General features: G+C 40.0%; 3 protein-coding genes across 4 annotated transcripts in view; 2 read left to right on the top strand and 1 right to left on the bottom strand.

Moving 5' to 3' along the window:
• The window catches only part of LOC139911915 (primary amine oxidase, liver isozyme), a 291,900-nt gene that overhangs the window by 8,840 nt on the left and 256,297 nt on the right, over positions 1–26,763 (bottom strand). Inside the window, exon 2 of one of the 2 annotated variants that reach the window (XM_078284484.1) lies at positions 494–1,661. In XM_078284484.1, coding sequence (XP_078140610.1) covers positions 494–1,496 — 1,003 coding nt within the window. In that variant the 5' untranslated portion in view covers positions 1,497–1,661. Of the gene's footprint in view, positions 1–493; positions 2,067–26,763 lie in introns of those variants that run through there. The other variant, XM_071899535.2, reaches the window with a different exon arrangement.
• LOC139911912 (proteasome activator complex subunit 3-like) overlaps positions 1–26,763 on the top strand; it is a 237,036-nt gene that overhangs the window by 35,294 nt on the left and 174,979 nt on the right. The window lies entirely within an intron of this gene.
• The window catches only part of LOC139911910 (sodium- and chloride-dependent GABA transporter 2-like), a 36,865-nt gene continuing 35,667 nt past the window's right edge, over positions 25,566–26,763 (top strand). Inside the window, exon 1 of the mRNA XM_078284412.1 lies at positions 25,566–25,698. Within this exon, the coding sequence (XP_078140538.1) occupies positions 25,569–25,698 (130 nt within the window). The 5' untranslated portion in view covers positions 25,566–25,568. The remainder of the gene's footprint in view (positions 25,699–26,763) is intronic.

Here is a 26,763-nt window from a genome sequence, read left to right as displayed (position 1 = left end):
TTGCAGCAGTAGAGTAGGACTGCTTTGTGATGAATGTTGCAGCACATAAACTCTCCAAGACAAACCACTGCTGGTTTTCATTCTAGCTGCCTAATAGGGGCTGATTTAGACCTGGGACGTCAGGTGAATGCATTTAACTGCCTGGTAGGATAGAAAACCAGCAGTATCCAGGTTCAGAGGCCTGGAGTTGGGAGCCACTGGCTATAGATAAAACTGTATATTGTTACAAAAATGTCATATATATTGGTAAGCCTGTTTAAATACTGTGAACTGACTGATTGTATTGGAGCATCATCAAGATTTTGCGAGAAAAAGTAAAGAGTCAAGGTGTCCGATAATGGATGTCTATCCGATAACCTTCACATTATGTTCTCTAGTCATTTGATTGCAATGGTTTTTCTTTTATTATTATTATTTGTGCCCCTTCAAGTGTGGGTGCACTTTGGCCCTGTATAGAGGAACAGCCTGGTTTGAATGGAGGCCCACTACTCACCCAACACATCCAGGTCCACTTTGAAGTTGATGAAGTGGGTGTGGATGTTCCCCAGGACGTTTTCCGCCACCTGGTGTCCGTGTTTCAGACTGCCGTCCACCAGGTAGGAGGAGGAGATGTAGCCGGTGGCGTGCACCTTGGCCTCCACCGAGCCGCTCTGGTAGAAGATGAAATCCCACATGTAGTCATAGTTCCCTATGGCTGTGATCGTCCTGAACACTAAGGCGCTGTTGACCATCCCGCCGTAACTGTTGTGGTAGAAGTCGGCGAAGTGCCTCCGCAGAGGCTGGCCCGTGTTGTGCTCGAAGACGCAGATGGAGTTCCTGAATCTGACCGGGGCTTGGATGTCGATATAGCGGTAAGTGTCGATGTAGGTGGCGTCGTAGGGGCAGTCCACCCCGCGGACCAGCTCGTGGGCAAAGCGCCCTATCCCGATGCTGGAGTCCAAGAACTTGGTCAGGATCATGCCGGGCGTCACCGAGCCGTACACCGACATGGCCTCCTGCACGCTCAGCTCGTAGGCTATCCTCTCCCCCTTGAAGCGTACATCAAACACCCGCATGCCCGTGAGCGAGCTCAGCCCGAAGGCGAAGCTCCAGTCCAGGTACAGGACGTGGTTGTCCTTGACGCTGAAGCGCTTCCCCTCTGCGTAATACTGCTGCGGGCTGAGCTGCAGGGGCTTGCGCTGCGGTTTCAGCGAGCCGTAGTCGCGCGTTGCCTTGTACACGATCTTCTTCACGGACGCCGTCTCGTATTTCTGCCTCAGGTCTTCCACCGTGTCGAAGTATTGGCCGTTATAAAGCAGCCGCTCCACCCTCCACTCGGACGCGTTGACGCTCTGGTGGTCGACCAGCACCTCAAAGCCCACCGGGTGGATGTACATGCCGGCCAAATCCCTGAAGAAAGAGATCCAGGTTTTTCTGTCCCCGGACCGGACTCCGCGGGGCATCTGCTCGAACGCGTCCAGCTCCTTGTCCTGATCCACGTCGAAGCTCTCTTTCATGAGCTTGCCGAGCTTGGAGAAGACCTCGTGGGACAGCAACTTGAAAAGCAACGCGTATTCCCCGATGGTGACCGTGCGCGCGTTGATGGGGAGCTCCGTCTTGTACCTCTCCACCGTGACATCTCTGTAGCTGGTCGGGTTGGGGAGAGGACCCACCACGTACTCCTTGATGTGGCCCTTGGCGCCGTGGAACACCACCGCCGTCGCCTCTCTCGCCGGCTCGGAGCCTTTCCCCTCCAAGTAACCCAGCGCCTCCGCTTTCTTGGGCAAAGAGAGGTCTATCAGGAATAAGAAGTTCTGCGAGGGCTTGGTGAGGTGGTGCGTGGATATATCCAAGTCTTCCTGCTTGAGCATGAAGTCGCGGACCTGCAAGTACTCCTCCCGGGTGAGGTCAGCAAACACCCGGCTGCGCTCGTCGTGTTTCCCCTGCAGGGGATGGAGACGCTGGCCGGAGCATTTGGGCGGCCTGCCGGAGCGGATGCTGATCAGGACGATGTTGAGGATGACGGAGACCAGGACGAAGAGGATGAGCGCCCATTTCAGTAGAGAGTTCATCCTCTGGGCTACCATTACGCACGGAGCCGGAGAAGAGCGGAGAGGAGGTTTTGGGCAGCTGCGGAGGAATGAGCCCCGAGGCGCCAAGTGAGCGCACAGACGATTTTGGGAAGAGGAGGCACACCCCGAATGTTCCCGGTTTCCCACCCCCCTCGCAAGCCTCCCACAAGCCCCCTCTGTAAGACCTGAACTCCTCACCAATGTTTCAGTCCACAGTTACGCAATTGTCGGGATTTCATCCAACGTCGTTGTGGATACACGCCAACATGAGTGTTTTACGCACACGGTTTAGTTCCACAGGGATATGCTGAGAGCCTATCCTATTTGTAATAATAATATCATGTCATGTCATATAATATCATACCATATCATACACTGAAAAAACAGTTTTACAAAATCATAATATGTTATTTACTCAAAGAAGTTATGTTTCTACTTTTTACACATATGCAATCAATTACAATTAATTCAATCCAAAGCAAATCATTTGTGGTGATTAAACACACTTCAATCATATGGAATCAATGTACACAATTTTTCGAGTATTTTTCGTGTATCATATCATATCATATCATATCATATCATAATACAATCAAGACAAAAGACACAGAAACAAGGTTACAGAAGCAAGAAGACACCAGCAGCAAAAACAAAGACGCAGACATTAGGATGGGGGTGGAATATGGGGAAAGGGTGTGTGTGTGTGTGTGTGTGTGTGTGTGTGTGTGTGTGTGTGGGGGGGGTTATATCAGGTTATAACAGTGTTATCCATGAAGAGATATTAAAAAAATAAAGACATACTTTTGCATCAACAGTAAACATTCTCAAGTAAAAAAAAAAAAAGCAATTATTCCCATGGACAACTGGTCAAATGCTTCAAAAGTAATAAATAGCATCATCAGTAGTGGAAGAGGATGTTACTGCTCTGTGTGTGCATGTGTGTGTGTGTGTGTGTGTGTGTGTGTGTGTCCCATGTAAACGTGAATATTCTTGCGTGCCTTCAATTGAATAAAATCAGAGAAGATTTCTGTCAATCTCACTCTTTATGTTGACACACACACACACACACACACACACACACGCAGCAGAAGGTGCAGACTGCAGGCCCAACAATAGACGGGACGGGGGCTGGTGCTGTTGTTTCTTCCAGGTCCTGTCAGGTCACAGAGGAAAGGAACTTAATCTTGATTGACCCGCTGTGGCCCCCCTCTGCTTCCTGGTGGCCTGGTGGGAACTGTTTTTTCCCCCGATTAGGCGTGCGGCCAGCATTCTCTCCAACATTTTGATGTATTTGATAGCTGCAGGGGTTTTGTAGACTCCCCTCCAACACTCTGATGTATGTGGACAGCCACAGGTTTTGGCAGGCAGAGGAAAGACCTCTGGAGGAAACGAGTAGCAGGCACACCGGACACACTCCGCAGGGTATAGATGGCCTTAAAAGGAGACGCACTGTACATTTGGATGAAGGGAATATTGAACTGAAAAGATGTTTTTTCATGGGCAAAGAACAATACAGGAATTCCTTTTTGCATACTTCTATAGGCTGCAATGACACAATTTCCCTTTGTGGATCAATAGTTTGTTTTGTCTTGTCTCATACCAAACCATACCACACTATACCATACCATACCATACTATACCATACCATACCATACTATACAATACTATATCAAACCATACTATACCACACTATACCATACCATACCATACCATACCATATCATACCATACTATACCATACAATACCATACCATATATGTTAATCATAGAATTCTCATGTCTAAGTTATCTAGCTTCAATTTTTCTTCAGGTACACTTAAATGGCTAGAATCTCATATCTGTTAAATTGATCTCAGTATGTCCGAGTACAGAATCATCAATCAGCTGCCCTCCGTCTGTCCACAGGTGTCCTACAAGGATCTATCCTGGGCCCATTGCTATTTACATTATATATCAATGATTTTCCATCTGTATGTCCTGACACCAACATCCAAATGTATGCGGATGACACTGTAATTTATGTACATGGTAGCAGTATGACACAAGTTGCTAATGAACTCACAAACTCCATGGTTCATGTAACAGCATGGTTAAAGCAATGCTGTTTGCAACTAAATGTGTCTAAAACAGTATGCATGTTTTTCACCAAGACAAACAGTTCTAGTGTAGAGCCAGATGTCTTTGTATCAGGGGAGAGGCTACAGGTCGTATCTGAATGCAAGTACCTCAGAGTTCTGATTGATTCCAAACTTTCTTTCAAGGCTCAGGTGAAAAAGGTCTGTAACCGGGTCAAATTCAATCTTTCAAATTTCAGGTTCATTCGAGATTACATGTCAACAGAGGCGGCTAAGATGTACATGCATTCTATGGTCATTTCCCATATCGCTTACTGTTTAACAACCTGGTCGCAGGCTAGCACCACTACTCTAAAACCATTACAGTCTTTGTATAAACGAACACTTAAAATCCTTGACAAGAAATCGGTATATTTTCATCATTGCCCAATATTAAAAAAATATAACTTGCTGAGTTGGGAAAACATGATTAAATATGTAAATGTTTGTCTTATGTACAAGATTATATATGGCTTGACTTCTCCTCCGCTCAGACAGTTTGTCAACATAAGAACAACTGCATATCGGTTCACAAGAGGTGCGGCACGAGGGGATTGCATTATCCCACTCAGGAAAAGTACTTTCAGTCAGTCTGCTTTCTCTGTTAAAGCTGCACTAGAATGGAACTCCATCCCAGCAAATATTAAAGAATTGGACACATACGGTTTATTTAGAGCTCATTTAAAGAAATGGTTAATTAGTACTCAGCTCTGTCAGCACTAAAACTCAACTGCACCTTACTGTCCTCAGTCTGCCTGTGCTGAACTTCCCTTGCTGTCTGCTGTCTGCTGTCTGCTGTCACCTGTCGCTATCTTGCTATCGCCAGTCCGCCCTCATGTACCTGCATGCATGTCTTATTGTGGTTTTGCTTTTATTGTGTCAGACTGATTTATGTATTTTATACACTGTGGATGCTTTTTATGTCTGTGATTAACATTAATATTCTCTTTTCCTTTTATTATTGTTCTGCATGCTTATAAATGATCTCAATAACTTTGTATTTTCAATCTTATATTATATTACATTATATATTATATTCTGTTTTTAGGGTGACTCTGTAACATCTGTCCAGGGACTACAGATGAAAAATAGCCTCTTGGCTAACTCTGGCGCATTTACAGCAATGTTTATTAATGTGCACTGTTCCTGTTAAATAAACCAACAAATAAATAAATAAATAAAATACTATACCATACCATACCATACCATACTATACTATACTATACCATACCATACCATACTATACTATACCATACTATACCATACTACTGTATACCATGGCTAACTCTGGCGCATTTACAGCAATGTTTATTAATGTGCACTGTCCCTGTTAAATAAACCAACAAATAAATAAATAAATAAATAAAATACCATACCATACCATACCATACTATACTATACCATACCATACTATACTATACCATACTATACCATACCATACTACTGTATACCATACTATATCAGACCATACTATACCATACCATACCATACTATACTATACCACACTATACCATACCATACTACTGTATACCATACTATATCAGACCATACTATACCATACCATACCATACTATACTATACCATACTATACCATACCATACCATACTATACCATACCATACACACACAAACTACCAGTCCATGGTCTACATTCCAGTGTAAAACCTCTGATTTCCATGGTCAACCTTTCTAAGTTTATGGAAAACAGTTACTATCCTATCAGGTGATACAGTCCATGCATTTTTTAAGTTACGCAACGTAGCATCTATAGGAAGATCACCACACACTTGACTAGTATCTTATGCTAAGGTGCTAGAGGTCAAAAAACAACAAAGTGGAAGAGCAAAACTTCTGCACACTTAGATTCATGCAAGTTTCTTTGTTGAACCAAGCTTTCGGTCAAGTAGACCTCTTCAGGGCATACAATATACTTGCACGGATCTAAGTGTGCAGAAGTTTTGCTCTTCCACTTTAAGTTACGCAATTCATGGGCCTCAGGGTTCATGAAAATCAGCACAAAATTCTACACACAAACATTTAGTGTGAAAACATTAAAAACACAAAATTTGAGTCACAAGGGTTTGATACAGCAACAGTGCCATGTGCCAGTCATGTGGCGGAGAAGTCGCACTTGAAAATAAGGGCAAATTTCTCCCTTGGCTGGAATGTGTGTGTATTCATTTTAATACACAAAAATGTGCCAATTCTGGGGTCAGTGCACTATTTTTTATTAAAGGCAGCATATTATAAAACTTATGAACAACATACAAATACACAAATTGAAAGCGACAAACATTATAGACCCATAGTTGGGTCACATGCTTATTATACTAATGTGTGTATATGTGTTTCTGTGGGCAAACGTACTCAATGCTTTGATAATTGCAGGGTTTGTGTGTGTGTGTGTGTGTGTGTGTGTGGGGGGGGTCAATTCACTTTGAACCCAATCAAACCAAAATGTCAACGAAAACTGCAATTCACACGAACATGAAAAGCCAATGATTTGCTAAAACGTTCGTGTCCAGTCCTGCGTTGTGGAAGAGCCTGCAGGTTTTCATTAAGACCAAACACTACAGCTGCTGATTCCACGTGTTTAACTCGTTACAACGCCCACATTCAAAATCTATGGAGACCAGTGGATTCACTGCAGCGTTTGCTGCCTGTGTTGACACACTGTAGCATTCGTAACACCAAGTGGGAGATATCGGAACCTACAAAAAATTCCCAAATGTCCTGCTTGTAATCACCACCGGGAGGCTGATGACATGAACGTTACACACCTTCAGGAAGAGGGGAGCAACTAATCAGTGAAACCAGCAGCTGTATTGTTTGGCTGGATTTAAACCTGCAGCCTCTTCCATGGCGCAGGACTGGACACCGGCGGCTCAGAGGAAACACTGATGGAAACCGTTTCTTGCCAAGGGTTTTCACAGGATGGGAACTTTGGCAAAAATCCACCTGCACAATTTAATAAACTGAAGATGAATCGAACCGAGCTCTGGCGCGGCCGCCCCGAACTCTTTCACAATTGCAGGACTGACAAAACAGGACATGACAGGAGTATCTCTGTTCTTCTTTCTCACCGCACTCCCACATGTTGTATAACTGCTCTTGGCAGGGCTCTGCCTCTTTGATTGGCTTGCGATGCCAGGTGACCCGAGAACGACCCTCTCTGGTTGGCTGTCATAAATATTTAAAAGAATGCTGAGAGGAAGAAGAGGGCTGTTAGGTCTGTCTCAAATACACAAATGCACACACACACACACACACATACCAAACTCAATTTAGCCATGTTTACAGACAGTTAGATAGATAACTGCTCTGCTTCTCAGGGACTCTGTGCTTTAAACACTTACACACACACACACACTTGTGAGGACTTCTGGACCTTGAGTTAGAATGAATATACATTCAGACACGCACTCACACACACTCATTCACACACACACACACACGCGCACGTCTGCTCCCACTTAAGCTTTATAAATGACTGTGACCCTGTGGTCTCCATACATTCCATGTTTTCTTTCCTGGAACCGACTCCCAGTCTCAGCCTCAGCACCAGGTGGTCAACTCATCTCAAGTCTCTCTCACTGCTGAGAATGTGTTATATGTTGTTTTTTTTGGTCTTGTTTCTCATGCATTCAGTTGTGGTCGCATAGTCTGGTTTAGCGTCAACTCAAGTCCCAACTCAACCTGCGCCGGAGTTGGACTTTCCTCAGAACTCAAATACTGGGAATCCCCTCCCGCCTGGTCTCTCAATGTATAGGCTCAGGAGCCATAAAATGAGCCATTAAACCAGTGATTCTCAACCTTTTTCATATCCCAAATTTAGTCCACATTAGGGCCAGGGACCCCCATTTGATGAGAATTTGTCTCTCGAACCCAAATCGGAGAATATTTTTTATTGTTAGACATGATTTTGTCCAGAATTCCATGACTATCTTTATTGTAGGTAGAGAGAGAACAGAGAAATTATGATCAAAACAATCATTCTTCTACATTCAATTCTGTTAACTTCTTGTAAATGAAATAATGGTGAAGTTTAACAATTCATCAATTTGTTGGGGACCCCCTGGAACCCCCTCAAGGACCCCTGGTGGTCCCCGGACCCCACATTGAGAACCACTGCAGTAAACCATCCAGCTCTTTTCTATTTTCTCTTAAGAAAACCGACCTTTTAGTAATAAAAAGTTGTTAGTGGATTTTGTTATATGGCCTGTACGTTCCTATATTTAAAAAAATAAATATAATGAAGTCAAAAAGCTGGAAAAGCTGTTATTTTACTGAAAAAAACAATTGAAAAAATAATTTGAGTTCTGAGATTAATCTCAGAATTCTGAGAATAAAGTCAGAATTCTGAGATGAGACGTCTATAGTTTTGCTTGCTATCAACCACTAGAAATAAATAACAGCAATACAATATTAGCTTTACAAAAGTCATATTTGCTACATTCTGTATTTTTTGTTTGTATTTTTGAGTGTCATGGTACTGCACTGTGGAGTTAGATAACTGTCACAATAAAGCTTTGAAGTTTTGAAAGGTTGAAACTTAGTTTTGAATGCTTGAGAAGCATTCCGATTTGTGTCAGTGTTCAGACTGGAATTACAAAGACAGATTTTTTTATTTCAAGTTTGCAAAACTTTCTTACAACCACGGAACCTCAAACACAGTACAGATTCCTTCCTAGAATGATTCAAAACTGAGCTTCAGACTTTCAAATCTAGCTTCAACCATTCAAAACTTTGATTGTGACAGTTATCTAACTCCATACTGCCCCACGTGAAAGTAGCACCAGCTACCAGTGGAAAGGAGGATCTCCAGCCAGAATATATTCCTGTAAAAGGAAAAGAGATGAAATAATGACTGAAAGAAAGAAACAATGTAAACATGGCTGAGGACAAGACCTTCATTCCAGAGATTCCTCCACCTCTCTCTTGATCTGATAACCAAGTCTCGCCTCCCATCCTCCCTCCCATTCATCTTCTCCTCCTCCCCCCCTCCCTGTATTATCTCCTTCTCCTGCCTTTCTTTCTTAACTGCACTTTATTGAACATATAACATTCCACCTTACATAATGAAAATGCAATTAGTGTCCCCAATGCAAAAATAAAGCAGGGGATCAAATCAAAAGAGGAACATAGAATAAACAGAGAAGAAAGTAAAAAAATAGAACAAAAGAAATAGTTAAGATGACACTATCCTCTCTAAAGCTTATCTCTATTGTCAATAGAGTCTCCTCCCTATCTTTCTGTCTGTTTTTTTAAAGTGGGTTTTACACAGAAGTGTATGACGAGAGAACGACAAAGAAAACATGCAAAGAGGTTAGAGCAACAGCAATCTTAAAACCACAACTGAGCACAAATAAAGAGCTATCGCCTACAAGAATATACATATAATATGTATCTGTTCTTCTTGTGTTGTATATTTCCCATTTTATTTTTTACTTTTATGCTACAAAGTTACTATGAGCCTAGTCACAAGCATTTCATTGTTCAGAATGACCCTGTGTTATACTGCACATATGACAATAAAAACACTTGGACAAAATACAAAACAGACACCAGAACAAAACAGGCAGCAAAGACACAGACGCATTGAGTTACAACAAACGACAACGTAATGGAGAAGTGTGTGTGTGTGTGTGTGTGTGTGTGTGTGTGTGTGTGTGTTGTGTAAAGCTTTCTGAGAGAGAGAGAGAGAGCAAGGAATGACATCCAACAAAGGTTGTGTACCAGATTCATACACACTCCTCCATCCTCTCCTTTTACAGAGCAGATTGCTGCATCTGTTTTTTCTCCAGACGAGTTTTCCACTTCAACCTGCTGACAGTGCTTCTGCTAATTCATGTCAGCTTTTAAGAATTTACATCTGAGTTCATTTCCATCTATAGATCCATTTTGGAAAATTATTATCCATTATTTGAATATTTATTATTGATTACTTCTAAAAGTACTATATACTGGATGTGAGGCATTATAATTACCGTAAATAAATGAGGAGATTAGCAGCCTCTAGTGGCCTCTACATTTTTACATTGTGAGCCACCAGGTCAGATTTAGAGGGAAATCTGCTGGATTGCTTTACGGCAGAAAACAGGTAGAGGGCGCTGTTCTTCCAGAGCAAACAGAGCTTCTGTTTCTGGCAACGGCAGATGGTGGAAGGAGTGAAAGGCCGATGGAAAAATCACTTCCAACATGTTTAAACTTTTCAGTAAAGCAAAAGAGGAAACCTTGACAGAAGAATCAGATCCTCTTTGCAAAAGGATTTATGGGAAATGTGGTTTTAACTTTGAGCACTAACACTGAGGTGAGCTAGAGACTACCAATCATCTTGTCCGTGGTCTCTTTTGTTTACGTTAATTATAATAAAGTATCACAATTAATTTGACAATGATATATTGATGTTTAAAAGTGCTACACATGGCACCATTAAAATTGAGGATCCAATCTGCAAATGTGTGTCATTTTCCCAGCTTCACTTAACTTACCTTCCCATAAAAGGTACGATAACGTCTTCTAATTATGTGCTGTCAATCATTTTGCAAGAGAAGTGACACCCAGCTGCATAAAAAGACACATTGGCACATTGGATGGCACAGCTAAGAAAAATAATTATAAAAGTGACGAAAGCCTGTTGCTGCCATCCAAAGACATGGCAGGCATCTGTTACACACACACACACACACACACACACACACACACACACACAGACTTATAGCTGACCCCTTTGCCCACTAATCACAGGACAGAAATGTGACCTGCTGACCCGAACAACAAAAACATGGCGGAAAATGGTAGGACAACATAAAAATCCTAAAAAATTACAAGGGAAATAAAAATAAACAAAGCAAGAGTAAACAATAAACATGTCATCCTCCACGAATGATGCAGCCCCCTCTGGGCCAATCAGTGACAAATATGTCACCTTGTTTTGACCTGTAATTGTAGCGCCCCCTCTTGGGTCAATCGGTGTTGATGACAGAACGTGCGTTCCGGTTCTAAAAAAGTAAATGCAGAGCAATACCGGTGTTGGCATCTGTTTTGGGAGCTTAAACAACTGGTTTTGTTCGTTTTACACCAAAGTTTGCCGGCTGGGCAGTGTTTGGATCTTCGGGCCAATCACAGTGCATCAAAATGGAAAACTCCACCCAACTGGGAAGCGGGGCTTTGTTAAACAAACGCACAATCAAATGACAGGCACAGACAGTTTAATCTGAACCGCGGAGCTGACAGGTTGAGTTGTAAAATTGTCGGGAAAGAAGAAACTAGACATTCTGTCTTATTTTCATGTGAATCATGTTTTTCATGTTTCATGTGTTCATGTCAATTTAACTTGTAAACAGACAGACATGTCATTCTCATTTTCACATGATCCATCTTTGTAACTGAAATTACTAATTTAGTGTAAAGTTTGCTACCAGAGAGTGAAGGAATATTTAGCTATCTATTTGCTATCTATTGTTATTTGATTGACTGTAGCCTAACGTTAGATGCAGTGGTGTATCATATATTATCTTTGAGTTAGGATAATCTGAATATACTAATTTAAAAAGTCTCCTATACACAGCCATCACTTCTGAATACTTGCACTGCTCTATTTAACAGAGCCAAATGGAGGCAGGAGGATCAGTCTCAGATTAGGGGAGACAGACCAGCAGAGTTCAGGTGACTAGATAATGTACAAAGTCAATAAAGCTAAAATAAGTGTATTCCTGGTTTTGCTAAAGCTCATAACTGGTACCCTTGTACACAATAATATTCAGTTCGTAAGCAAGTCTCAACATGGTGCATTAATTTAGACCAGTGATAAGGATTACTATGTTAGTCATGTGATTATCTGAAATGAATCAACACCCCTCTGGCCAATCAGAATCAATTCATCCAGCACATGTATAGATAATATTAATGGATGATATTTTGAAAGCTGATTTTCTGTCATGTTTCCTCTAGCAGGACGAAGTTGAGCCAGTTTTGAGGGAAGTGGCAGAAAATAGTGATACTCAGGTATGATCACTTTCAAATGGGAAAATGCTAGTAAAATATGAAACAAGTAAATTGTATTTTTTAAAGGTAATGTTGTCCATTCTATCAATATCATAGGAAGGACAACAAGAGATTGAGGGAGTCAGGGTCAGAGAGACAGCAGAGAGCAGCAGACCAACCAAACCCCAGGCAGGACTCACTAAAGCCTTTTCTGTTTATTTTGTTTTCAGCTGTTAGTGCTCAGTGTGATGGAATCTTCCATCAAATTATAATAATTATGTAAAACAATTCCATTCCATTATAATACAGAGGTATGTTATAAGATCTTAATTTTATCAATTTTAGATTCAAGTTAACAACTGTATAGCGATGTGTAACTTGGCTTGTAACGTAGTAGAGTCCCCCAAATGCTACCCAATTTGTTCTGTAGGGTAAAATAAATGCAATATTCATCCCCGGTTCAGCCCCACATTACCTGGGCTCAGCCCCAAATGTATTCAAACCTTGGTGATGCCCCTGATGGATAGTCATGGAAATCTGGACAAAATCATATCTAAGAATAAAAGTATTCTCAGATTTGGGTCTGAGAGACAAAATCTCATCAAATGAGGGTCCGTGGCCCTAATGTGGACTAAATTAGGGGTCCTTGATATGAAAAATGTTGAGAATCACTGCTATAGAGCAGTACATAGGCTCATTTGTTGTATGCTTGTAGCCTTTAACCCAGCACAAAGTGAGGTGCATATGAGCCCAAGCAAGCTAATGTCTCAGTATTTAAGTCCAGTCCAGTAAATTATTTTTGTTTGTCAGGAGACCAGATAAGAACACTTTTCTATACTGGCAGGCAACGGGGCCCCCTAAGGGGGATTATCAAGTAGCAGTCAGACTTTTGTGCATCAGCGTGGTTTGGCATTGGCATCTACTGAATTCTCAAAAACAAATAAGATTAATGTTATTGTTTTGAATTGATATGAGATATGCATGATAGCCTCTACAATTCACTTATTTCAAAATTGTCATTGTCAGGAGGGAGGGGTTGATTTTGTCTCATCATGGCTGGGGGTAGGGGCCCCACCTGAGTGGGGGCCCGAGGCAGCTGCCTAGTCTGCGGGTCCTGTAATCTGGCCTCTGGCTCTATACAAATAAATCGGTTTCCTGTTGGTGAGGGGTCTTTTGAGCATATGGGGCTATCTGTTCAAGTATAACCAATGTTGTTTAAACACTGCTTTCTCTCCTATTTTTTAGACTCTAAAATTAGAGTTACTTTATTTAGAGAATGTAGAAAAATGACTATTTTGATCATAGTTTCTCTGTTATCTCTCTACCTACAATACAGATAGTCATGGAATTCTGGACAAAATCATATCTAACAATAAAAATATTCTCAGATTTGGATCCGAGAGACAAAATCTCATCTAATGGGGGTTTGTGGCTCTAATGTGGACTAAATTAGGGTCCTTGATATGAAAAAGGTTGCGAATCACTGATGTAGAGAATATGAGTGACATGAGTCACCCAACCCAGGCTGACTGTACTGTTATTTATTCAAATGTTAACTAATTCAATGTAATATACTATACAAATACATGCCAAGTGCTCTTCCTTTTCTTTCTTTGTCTGTGATGAGTCATTTGCAGATATAGACTGTGGGCTATTTGTATTTATCATATCTATCTACCCACCTCTCTACCTGAGGCAACAGAATAAGACGGCATTACAGTTACCTGTAGTTATTCCTTGGGCTATTGAACTAATAGCCTAGTGACTAACTGTCAAAAAGGGCTTTAGTTTTTGAGATACCCCTACCGGAGGTAGAACAAAACACAACAATGTTTTTCCTCATCTCTAAGGTCTCCCATATATGAAATGGATTATTGTATAAAAATATTTTACTGCAAAAATGGTTAAATTGATAGATATTGTTATTCACCCCAAAACTAAAAAAGAACCAAAATATAGGCTGGCCGTATGGGAGTTGAGACATATAAACTCATGTAGATTAATAATACAAGCTCCGAGAGCTTTCAAACTTGACATGCTAGCAGTCAGAAAGTTGCTTAACCTAATAGAAAAAACTGGATGTGAATATCTTGATGCATGTAGGAAATATAGACCTATGAACACATACCTAAAATAAGTGGAAATGTAAAAAATGAATATCTATGCAGAATGTTCTCATTTACTTTGTAGTAACTCTGCCATGGATTGTCATAGAAACACAGATGAAGGCTTGTGGTGTGGTTGTGCCGAATCAGCAATATCACATGTGTAAATGAAGCTTGCATAGTCAGGGAGTTACATCACTAAATGTATGAGGTGTCCCAAACAAAAGAAAATGAAACATTGACATAATGAAGTCTCCAGTCTAACACCCATTATCAGTGGTGAGAAGAATGTTGACAAATTCAATGTTACTGCAAAGAAAAGTCACTTGAGGAAAAGTGCTGGTCTATAATGTTAATATATTTATGATACATTTCATATATGGAAACAAAGATACAATTGAATCAGGTTGAAATTGAAATAGAACACCTTTATTGAAATATTTACATCCATTTTAGTTTCTTTTTGGCCAAATCATTACTACAGAATGGAAAATAATAGTGTTGTCACTTTTCAGTTTGAGTTCGAATAAGACTACCTTCTATTTTTGTAAATATTGGCTATGGTGAGAAGTCTCACTGGATTAGGTTTTAATTTTATTTGAGAACTAAGCTCATCCAATGAAAAGAAATGTTATGGAGTTGATTAAGTTAAAATCTGGATGAAGGAATTTTTTTATTTTAGGGTAAATCAATCTGCCCTCCACTGACTCAAATCATAGGGTAGCAGCAAACTTAAAAATACTGCTTCACTACCTCCCAATTTCCCTGCTTCAAATTGTTCTTTATAAATTAGAATAGAATAAAATAGAATAGAATACTACTTTATTAATCTATCTTAAATTAATCTTCTGCATTTAACCCGTCCAAACAGCCCATACACAAACACACAGCCATAAGCTGGAGAGGCCTGAGGGCACAATGGCAGGAGCTTGCTAATTGGGTCCAGAACCTCAATTCCATGACCATTCTCTAAGATGTTTCGATGATTGATTTGACTTCTATGGACCTTTTATAGAAAATGTAGTCCCCCTCCCAAAAATCCCGGTTTTGGGAGGGACCTGGGGGCTAAATTTTAGAAGTAAGTTACTTATGAATGCTGTTAGTTTGCCGGACAATAGCAAATAAAACGTGAGAGGTAATGCCATGATCCTGTGCTATAAGCATCAACAAATCATTAGCACATTAATTTTGAGACAATTAAATAATAATTAATAATGATAATTAAACAGCCTCTCCCAGCCTCTACTCTGCATTTTACATTGTGTGCCACCAGGTCAGGTTTGGAGGGAAATCTACTGGATTGCTTTACAGCACAAAACAGGAAGAGGGCGCTGTTCTTCCAGAGCAAACAGAGCTAAAGCTGTCAGAGTTTCTGGCAATGGCAGATGGTAGGTACATATGTAGCAGAGTATTGTTGACAAGGATATAGGCATGTTTACTCAGAGCAAGCACAGACCAGGATGCACATTAATGGATAGTCACACATGACTACTAACCACACAGACGTTGATCTGTGGGACGCAAACAGTACATACCAACAGTTAGCACAGACATGGACAAGTTAAAAGATACAAGTTAAAAGATACAGTAGTGTTTAATTGGCAAGGTAGCAGCAGATAGATGTTTTATTATTAGTGTGCTTGCTGCAAGCAGCACACTATTATTATTGCTCACTGCCATTGATCATCAGATTTTTGTCCCGCATGTCCTCCTACAGTTTTGACACTACACAGACATATCATACATCAAAACGTGTGGCTCATTGAGGAATAGTGTGCTATTACATTTCTAAGAGATCCATCAGAAGGTTTTTGAGATGTTCAATGCTAAAAAATATTTTTTGGCCCATTCACACACATTGAAAACAGGGGAATGTTCAATCGCACCAAAACGTTGCAAACAAAGTTTGTTGATAAAACCTCCTTGCGTTCAATGCACTACCGTTTACTTCCATTACTTCCTGTGTGCTAAGTGTGGTGCTATTGAACGCGACTCAACTGCTGCTCCGGTCCTACAATCACGGACAAGGATAAACTAAAGTCAGCTCCTCTTCTCCAATGACAAGCAAGTATGTTAGCAGAATCTCCAAAACCAGGCAAATATTATACATATTAAAAAATTATAATAGTGCATTTTGTACATCAACAATTGTTATCTGTTCATGTTCATTCAGATAGCTTGGAAATATATACAATCAATATTAATAATAAAATAAGTTTATAGTAGCAGAGAGCAGAGAATATTTCGTTCAATTTAGGGTCATAGGTTTCTCTTATCTTGTCATTGGACGTGAGAACAGAAAGTGTATTTCTGTCTCTATTTCCATGAGATTACAGTGCTGCAGAGCTTCTGGTCTTTGGTTTTCCAGTTTTTTTTCAAACCTGGAAACCTAAAGACCAAACCTGGAAGGTTTTTTTTTTCAATTTCCAGGTTATGGTCCCCAAGTGAATATTTCTTTCTTTAATTTCATGAATGATAGTTATTTGGCCAATTTCATTTCTCTGTTAAGTGTGTGATAGCGCTGAAGTTTATTCTGGTTTTTAATTTTGTTATTCCAATTATCTGTGTAGCGCTGTTTTAAGTCGAGGTCAAGGCACTTGACCTCCACTTAATTAATTGTGTCTCTTGGTGTGTTTTGGTCCCTTGGTGTGTGTTGGTGTGTATCTTGGTGTTGACATGCTGCTGCGGTCTGATACCAGCTGATTCTGGGAATCACATTGTAGTTAAAGTGTTGCCAGAATTTCTACGTTTTCCTTTTAATATGTATATGGAGGGGGAATAGTTCTACTATTGCTACTACTACTACTACTAGGCTGCTACTGCTACTACTAGGCTACAACTACTACTACTACTACTACTACTGCTACTGCTACTACTACTACTAGGCTACAACTACTACTACTACTATGTGTACTACTACTGCTACCACTTCTATCACTACTACTAGTTCTACTTCAACTACTACCACTACCCAGTGCATGTACAAACACCAAGTCAAAGGGACTGTTGCTAGGACAGCAAGCACACTTAAATTTTCTTTGTTTGTGAGCTAAGATCTTAACTGCCAAGAATATAGATTGCTATGTATTCGGTTCTCTGATATGTACTGGCACAGAGTTCCAGTTGGGGGAGGCTCTGGTTGAAAAGGCAGACTGACGAAATGCACTTTTTCCCAGTAGGATGAGTAATCTAAGACTAACAAAACACTTACTTAATATTTAATAAACTACCCATAAGTTTGTGTATTTGATCAAGTTTTCCCTAGTTAGGAGGTTGTACTTCTCTAGAATGATACAGTGGTGGAAGCTATTGGGTTTCCTGTGTCTTTACAGTCTGTTTGTATGTAGATTCCAGTGCCTTCACAGTAGATTTGTTCATAGTTCATAATCATATAATCAATAATCATGACTATCATGTACATTATGGCAGCTTCAGTTGATCAACAATTCCTTACAAACCTAAAATTTGCCAAATTATATTTGGCAATAATGAAATACAGAAATATTGACATAGATTCTATGTCAATATTTCTGTATTTCATTATGTGAGTAGCTGATATGTTTCTGTAGCAATGCCACTTGGACAAATTCCTGTGCTTTCATTGTACTTGGTGAATAAAGGGATTCTGAGTCTGATTCATAAAGAAATATAACACCTGAGTATATGTGAACAAACACATGAAAAATAGACTCATATTAGATGTTTGTCATGCCAGCTCCTGTTTCCTTGTTGGAGAAACACTTACATTTTATGATCAGAGACTTGCTACTCATCACAGTTTGATTGAATAGTCTTACTTTACATATTTCATGGAAGTTTCTGAGCACTGCTGAAGTGTTTTCTCTGTTACATGATGCTTTTTCCTAAAGAAGGCAGCAAATGTTAAGTTGGCAGTGATCACAAATAGCATTTGGTCATTGGTCTAACTAACTGGGTTCTTTTACTATTGGTCTTATCACTCAGTTATTACAGTCTAGTGAATATAGTGAAGTATTTCCTTATACATTAATGTTCATCCAGACCCATTAGCATTGCTACCACTCCTAGCTTTCTGCGTAAAAACCTTACGTTTTATGTTTGTGTAGTACTATCATTCATTTATTAAAACCAAAACCCTGTTGTTAATCTATATCTTACTTTTTATTGTTTATCTTATTGGCTTTACCTTAATATTGCGTTATTGTCTGTAATGTGCTTGGTAAATCTTATTTGAAACGTGCTATACAAAAAGTGCTATACAAATTTTGTTATAGTGGTAGTAGTTGTTTTTGTTGTAGTTGTAGTACTAGTATTGGTAGTAGTATTATTAGTCATTATTATTAGTCAGTTATTATTATGATTTTGTTTGGTCTTTTAGTTCATTTAAGGTCTTAAGGAGACTTAAGGACAATACGCCGGTGTGGTCTGGTGTTTTAAAGTTCAAACTTACTTCTACACTGAGTGTTACGTCATGAGGCGTCCTCTTAGTCTAAACACAGGGACAGTGGCTCTTTCCACAGACACATCAAGGCCTATGTATGGTGTTACAGGCTGGTCGGCATTTAGTAGCACTTGGCAAGCCCTCAAAGTACTGGCTGTGAAGCTGGGAAGAGGCTGGATTGACACACTCCAGGCCCTGATCTCCCCAAAAGCATGTCAGTACTGAGCTCACCTTATTTACACTGGAAGACACTAGGACATATTTTAGTAGTAGTAGTAGTGGTAGTGGTAGTAGTAGGGGGAGGAGGAGGAGGAGTACTAGTAGTAGCAGTTGTGCAGTGCAGTACATACTCGTATAGTAGTATTTTTAGTAGTAGAAATAGTAGCATTAGTAGTACAATAGATGTAATATTTGTAGCAGTAGCAGTAGTAGTAGTAGTAGTAGTAGTAAGAAGAATACTAGTAGTACATTAGTTAAACTAATTGTTGTAGTTGATTGATTGATTTTATTTTATTATATTTTACAGTACGTATTGATTTAAATAGGCCAGTAGGCCTACATAGGAGTATAGACCTTAAAGAGCCATCCAACAATATTCTCATCACAAGACCAAACTAATTCAGGATTTTTTTGCTTGCATTTTTTCAAACAGGCTTTCTCAAGTCACAGTATTTAATGCAATGAAATACAAGATGAAATTCATTTTCAATATCGCCTGAATTACAAAGTGTACATAAAGGTCGCTCTTCAGGTATACCCTTCAATCTGCCAGCCTCAACCGCCAGAGGCAAGGTGCCAGTTCTCATCTGTGCACATAAAGACCTTTGGTTTCTTTCCAACCTACAGGTGATGTTGAGTGATCTGATTTCATTTGGACATAGATACATTGTCTTACTCCAAATGACTATCACCCACTGCTCTGCTTGACTCAATAACTTTTGCTTAATTGAATTCACACTGCAATGGTAATTATTTCTAAAGAATAATACCCCTGCATTATAGAGTTGAGAATAGTTAAGAAAACCAAATCTTTACATGCTTTGATTTTATTTATCATGGAGCCCAGTGTCCTTAGACATAGATATGTCTTTTAAGGAAGGAATCCTTAAAAGACATATTTTCAAACAAAACCAAGGTATTTATATATATTTATATAACAAGTATAATATGTAGTAGTAGAAGCACAATAGTCATCATAGTAGTAGTAGTAATAGTAGTAGCAGTAGTAGTATGTCATGACCCGGCTCGTGAGCCATGACAAAAACGGGAGACACGGTTTTAAACTGAAAGGTGTACAAGTTTATTACTTAACATACCATAACCCAAAAACATACTAAAGTTATGAGGTGTGTAAATCAGTGTTATCAGTGTGTCAGCAGATGGATGAATGTTGGGTGATGAATGAGGGTGTTGTATAATGTAAAACCTAAACTAGTAACACAGTCAAAGCCAACCAAACAGAAACATGGTGCCAGAAGAATGAGGAGAGCCCGCGGACTGGGACAGCCAGGTCTTAAATACTCCTGGGAGACTGGCCAGGTGCTCCCAGTTGCACTGATGAACTCCGTCTACCAGGGACCTGCAAGGCAACACAGGCAAACAAGGGGAAACACACACACAGCAGGCCCTGCTAAAGCAGGAGGGCCGTCACATAGTACAACAGTCATACTAGTGTAGTAGTATTAGTAGTAGTAGTATAGTATAGTATAGTATAGTATAGTAGTAGTAGTAGTAGTTGTAGTATATATAGTACGGTTGTCAAAAATATTGATACTTCGATAAGCATCGATACAAAAAATTTGAAACGGATCCAATACTCATTTGCAACAGTATCGATACCAGCAGTGCTTTCTCTTAATGAAAAATCTGACATTTTACTTCTCCCCCTCACTAGCCACACACACACACACACACACGCGCGCGCGCGCGCACACCCCGCACCGCTGCCCACAGCCCCTCCTCTCACTAGCAGCAGTCAGTTGGGTTGTTGCATCAGTCAGCAAACAATGCTACAGAGTGGTGCCGACGAAGGGGGGCAACACTTGGCGAAGCACCTTAAGGACTGACACCCCAGTCTTTATATCGAATTTTGAGAGGTTAACGAAAGCCCCCGTTTCAACATCACTGAAGCATTAAACATTTATCATAAACGTTAACGTACTCTGCACATCATCCGTTTTAGTTTAGCTAGCAAACCAAACGTTAGCTACATAGAGCTAGCTAACGTTATTAAGTAGGGTTGCCAGATGCCTGGTTTTCGATCGGACTGTCCATTATGGTCCATTATGAAACATTTCCATAAGCACTTCATTCCTTTCTTATGAAGATTTTATCAAATTGCCTTTGATATTACTGGGGTCTTTCTACTTGGCGTTTCGGTGCACTGAAAAATGATCGGATGTCTGTTTGTCTTTTCTCTGCCATTTTAACTGACCTGGCTGGCTGACAAATAGACACACACACACACACACACACACACACACACACACACACACAGCATGCAGGTTATTTACAGTAGTAGGTGAGATGCAACATAAGACTGAACTATAAGACTGTAAAAATACGTAATTAGAAAGACTACACACCCAAAAGTCGCGCAAGTGACGTAACTTCCTCTCTCCACAAGCTACCCAGAGCCGCTGAAGCTAAGTCCCTCTCAGATAGCAGGAGTATTATACACAACCTGGAAGGTAGACAGTAAGAATGGATTTAAACTGGTTTAGGATAGTTTTAGTACAGTGGGCGCTAACGTTAACTCGATGCCTGTGTGTTTCCTATGTTTCGTTCCATGTTGGTGTTGGTGACGTATATTGTGCGAGACGAGAGATGTAGTTCACTGAGCGGTTTCACACAAAACTAAACGTTACTGTACTGTTTTACAACAAACTGCGACTTTCTTGACTTGCAAAATTATCATTTAAATTGACAAAACATCATATGTGTAATTCATGGCACAATTCAAACGGGATCAAACAATTATTTGTCTCTCGCCGTTGACTACCGTACATATTTTTTCCGAAATAAGGTCCCATGGTGGTCCACCGGAAGGGGAGGGACTTAGGCTCTCTATATGATGTTTCACATGCTTGTGCAGTATAAGCTCACTCCCCTCAATAAAAAAGAGCAAATCATGACGGCGATCGACACCTGTCAATCAAAAATGTGTTGTTTGATCTCAGACAACTTTAAAATATTGTTTTCATGTTAAAATATAATATTAAAAATCAATTTGTATGACTCTTAATGTGTTGTCATTTTTTTCCTCTGTGGTATCGAAAATGGTATCGAATAGCCTATCAATATTTTCCTGGGTATTGTATCGAAGTTAGAAATTCTAGTATCGTGACAACCCTAATATATAGTAGTTTTAATTGTAATATTAATAGTATTAATAGTGGTAGCAGTGGTAGGAATAGTAGTATAATAGTATTCATAGTAATATTAATAGTAGTAGTATCAGTATTTTCATTAAGTGCTATGGAGATCCAGCCCCTGAGATGATGAAACTCTGTATTAGCAAGGATGATGTCAATTTTCAATACAAAAAAAAGTAATAGTACATCAGGAACTGTATTAAAATTATTCAGTTTTCACTTCCTGGAGCTAACTGGTTGATGTTAGCCAAAACTTGAAAACTGAATCCAGCCCTTCCCGAGGCATTGTCAACTGAGTTGACAATGCAGGGTTCACCTGTTCTGAGTTCACCCCTATTTCCCTGCAAAATCTCTTGGATATTGCATCCCATATGCATCCATCTTCCAGTCCTCTGGATGTAATTCCCACAACATTTCTTAAAGAGGTCCTGCCAGTCATTTCGGCAAATAGCATTTTTATTGATTGAGAACATAGCGAGGCAGCTATCCCTCCGCTATGTTCTCGTCTATCAATAAAAATGCGATTTGCCTAAATTATGCTCAAAAAATATGACCAAACTTCAGTTGAAAATCACTGTTGTTGATTCTGTTTACGAACATGTTAAATGTCAGTTTTCAGGCTATTTTCGTGGCTTCATTCAAATTAATTGGAAGTAAAAATATGAACGCTACAAACTCATCCCAGCTGGCCCTTAGGACAAACCGTGCATAAAGGCTAATGGCTAAAATGAACGTCCTACAGAGAAGTATTGGTGGTTACCAGTCTCACTTTGCCAGATTTTTCTCCCGCTTAAGGTTACATGTCCCACAATGACAAGTGAAGAGGTAGGTAGCAAGTTTACTAGTTGAAAACTAGTAAGAATTTCTACCAACAATTTTTTCAGGGAGGGGAGGGGGAGAGTACGGAGCCCCTCTGGGGTCACATGGTAGAAAAAAAAACTCGCATGGTAGAAAAAAAAACTCGATGTGTAAATCCGTACGAACGGATTTCTAAACCGTGCCCTCGGATTCACATTGTGGATTGTGAATCCGAGGGCATGGTTTAGAAATCCGTTCGCTAGTGATGCGTGGATTGCAGTTATATTCGCGGGCACCGCGGTTAATCCGCGGATCGGGCGGGTCGGGTCATAAAAATTTACATTCTGATTAATAGCGGATGGGTTGCGGGTGGGTGAAATAATACATCATTAATGAGGAAAATATGAATTACATTCTCTAAAATGTGAACATATTTTAAGCTTCATTTTTCGTCATTATTTATTTAAAACCAGCCTACTTCAGTGTAATATGTTACCATATCATCACGCTTACATATATCCCACTGAGAAATAATGGTAATGTGTGATCGGGTGCGCATAAAAAAAAAAAATTTTTTTGAGTTCATTAATACCTGCAGCGATCCCACCACAGCAGAAACGATAAGTGCGTCTCCCCATTAAGAGAGACGCTGTGCAGACACTAATAACAATTATTTCTATTATACAAGAGAGAAACGGGACCGCAGCATAAATATGAAACTGTATTGCAAAGGCACAGTTCACCATGGAAACATTTAATTACTGAAAGCAGCCTCTCTAATCTTTAAAGTAAATCGTTAAAGAAAACACTCGTAGCCTACATCAATGCAACGAACACACAATAAAGAAATCACATAGAAAGCTTGCGCTGCTCGACATAATTTAAAAGGCATTATAGAGGTGGAGTGAAATGTCCATGTGGGTGTGGGGCGGGTGCGGGTCTATAAATCGTAGAAAATAATTTGTGTGGGTGGGTGGCGGGTGGATGATTTATGCATAGGCTACATGCGGATTCGAATGGCGTCAGAGCCGATCCACGTATCACTACCGTTCGCACAGTTTACCAATCCGTTCGTACGGATTTACACATCGAGGTTTTTTTTCTACCATACAAGTTTTTTTTTCTACCATGTGACCCCAGAGGGGCTCTGTAGGAGAGAGAGGAGAGGAACACGCCCGGATTAACACAGTGTGGTGCCCTAGGGTGACCTCACTTGAAGTGCCCTCCTCCTTCCTCTTTACAGGCAAAAAAGTTTAATTTACTATGGCAATAAAGATCATAAATTTACATTAACTTAAACTATACAGGCTCAACACACATACTACAGACAAATATAAGACAATGTACTAACCAACAAATTACTTTACACCATAGATTGACTACAAATGCCATTTTAGGCTTTACACACAGAGCTATACTGTATCAAATTTGAATGCAACTCACATCAAAGACATCATGCTAAAAATCATTGTTTCCAACATAAATTTCCAAAGGCCTGAATGAAGAATAAATGCCAAACCATTACAGAGCATGACTAAAAAAAAAAATCATTACATACATCTAATGCAACTTCAGCACCACGGACAAGGCCCCACATACCACCAAATAAAGCAAGCTCAATGACTGTAGCAAGCAGTCACTTCAGGTGAGGTGATGTGACAGTGGGAGCTGCAGAAGGTGAAAGGAGCAGCACATCCAGACTGGGACGTTAGTCCAGACCAGCCCACCGCAATCGGCCGGACACCAACCATCCTTGCTGGTGATTTCACAACACAACCTGTCAGCTCCGCGGCTCAGATTTAACTGTGCCTGTCATTTGATGTGAGTTTAATGTGGCCCAGCTTCCCGGTTGGGTGGAGTTTGCGTTTTTAAGCACTGTGATTGGCCCGAAGGTCCAAACACCGCCCAGCCGGCAAACTTGGTGTAAAAACTAACCAAACCAGTTGTTTAAGCCACCAAAACTTGTAGAACCACCGGTACTGCTCCGTATTTATTTTTTCAGAACCGGATCGCGCTGACACCCTCTCACTCTGTTTATAGAGTAGATAGAGGCCCACCGGGAATTCTCCCAGTAGTCCCGATGGCCAGTCCATCCCTGAATGTATTGCAATGCGTAGGCTATTAGAAATTATGGTTGCTATAAGCATCACAAACCGCGCATCCAGGGGGGGCACCTACACACCAACCACGATTCTTTCTCTTTATATTCTTTTTTAGTATCAAAGGTTTATTTTGGCCGTGTATGCATTCCCGCCAGAGAGTAATATATAAAGAAAATATGACAAAACCTTTAAAGGTATAATTGTGGTTTGAATGCTGTGATGCCCCCCAACAAGGCAAATTGTCTGGTGCCCCCGATCACTCGCCCGATGCCATATGGATAATCCGGCCCAGGAGAGGAGCTAGTTTTAAAATAAGGAAAAGCTACGACTCGGGCCGAACGTGATGACAAGCTTTAGGAAAGAGGTGAAAACAACAACACAGCTGGCCCACGTGTGTGGCTATTTGTTTATATCATTACTTCTCATGGAAATCTCCACGTAGCACACGTTAGTTTCAGGATTGGTTACAGGGTCTGAAATCGCTTATTGCAGGTTTAAGATTGTGAATGCCTTGAGCAAAACTGTCAAACTTATCTCCAAGGCAGCGTGACACCCTGGCTGGCTGACAGAGACGTTTGCTGACAGTACTGATCAGTGGACTGGGGAGGAAACACAGGAATATGGAGAGAAAAGTGGAAAAGAGGGACCAGTGGGCGAAAAAACGGGAATATATTCTGGCAATGGCGGGGAACGTGGTGGGCCTCGGAAACGTGTGGAGATTCCCCTATCTCTGCTATAAGAACGGTGGAGGTGAGTTGTACCATATTCGCTGAATGTACAAAATATTAGGGACACTTTTCATGAAGTACACTGATGAGGTGAATCCAGGTAAAAGCCATTATCCCTTATTGATTTCCCTTATCACAAAGGAGGAGATGTAGATAAAGAGAAGCAGACGAGTTAGAGAAGGATCTTGAAGCTTTGAGACAGTTGAGATGTAGATTGTGCAAAAGTGGCTGCAACTCAGGAAGATGTCCATAATATTTTGACAATTCAGTGTAGTTGAAATTATTGTACCATTGTGAGTTGTACCATATAGTTGAGGAAATTAGTTGAACTAATCTAACTGATCTCACTTTCCAGCTCAACATGTGTTAAAGATGTACAGGTCTACACAATGCATGGATGTGTGTGTTTAATTTCTGCTGAGATGCAACATAACAAATTGCATTTCTAAAAGTGTTGGAACATTATTTTAAGGCAAACCCGAAGATTTCAGTTCTATATTTTTACACGTTTTGCTTCTATAAGCTCCATTGTTTCACAAAAATAAGAAAGTATAGCAATTTGGTGCTGATTTAGTTGTAAAATTATAAATTCAATCTGCTCGGTATCATTTTCCCTATTCAGTTTATTGAGGGATTTATGTATGTGTACATGTATGGATTAATAAAAATTGCTATTATAAATTAAAACAAAAAGAACAAATATTTCTGAGCCAAATTTATTAAAAATCCTTTTAAAGTAATATCCTCCTTTAATGATGTTTTGAAGCAAGAAATCTTCATTGGCCATTTTCTCAAATTCCCTTTACACCAAACAAGTTTTTCCTCAAACTTTCCCCACCATGGAAAGTTTCACGTACTGTGTCTAAAACTTAATAGCTTGTCAATTGTACATTTTATTAGTTTTTCTTGATATGATAGGTTTCATTCCAAAACAATAAACTAAATAAATATTAATTTTTGGTAAAAAATCTAATTGTTACCCTACATTCATTCCTCATTTTAATGAAAACATGATTCAATCTGCTAAAATATTACTATTTGGTATATAGCTATAGCTAATAATTAGAAATAATCAAAAGTCACCATG

This window comes from Centroberyx gerrardi, chromosome 7 (genome assembly GCF_048128805.1).
Source record: "Centroberyx gerrardi isolate f3 chromosome 7, fCenGer3.hap1.cur.20231027, whole genome shotgun sequence".
Lineage (NCBI taxonomy): Eukaryota > Metazoa > Chordata > Actinopteri > Beryciformes > Berycidae > Centroberyx > Centroberyx gerrardi.
Note: the sequence above shows the minus strand (reverse complement) of the source record. Positions and strands in the feature narration are given on the sequence as shown.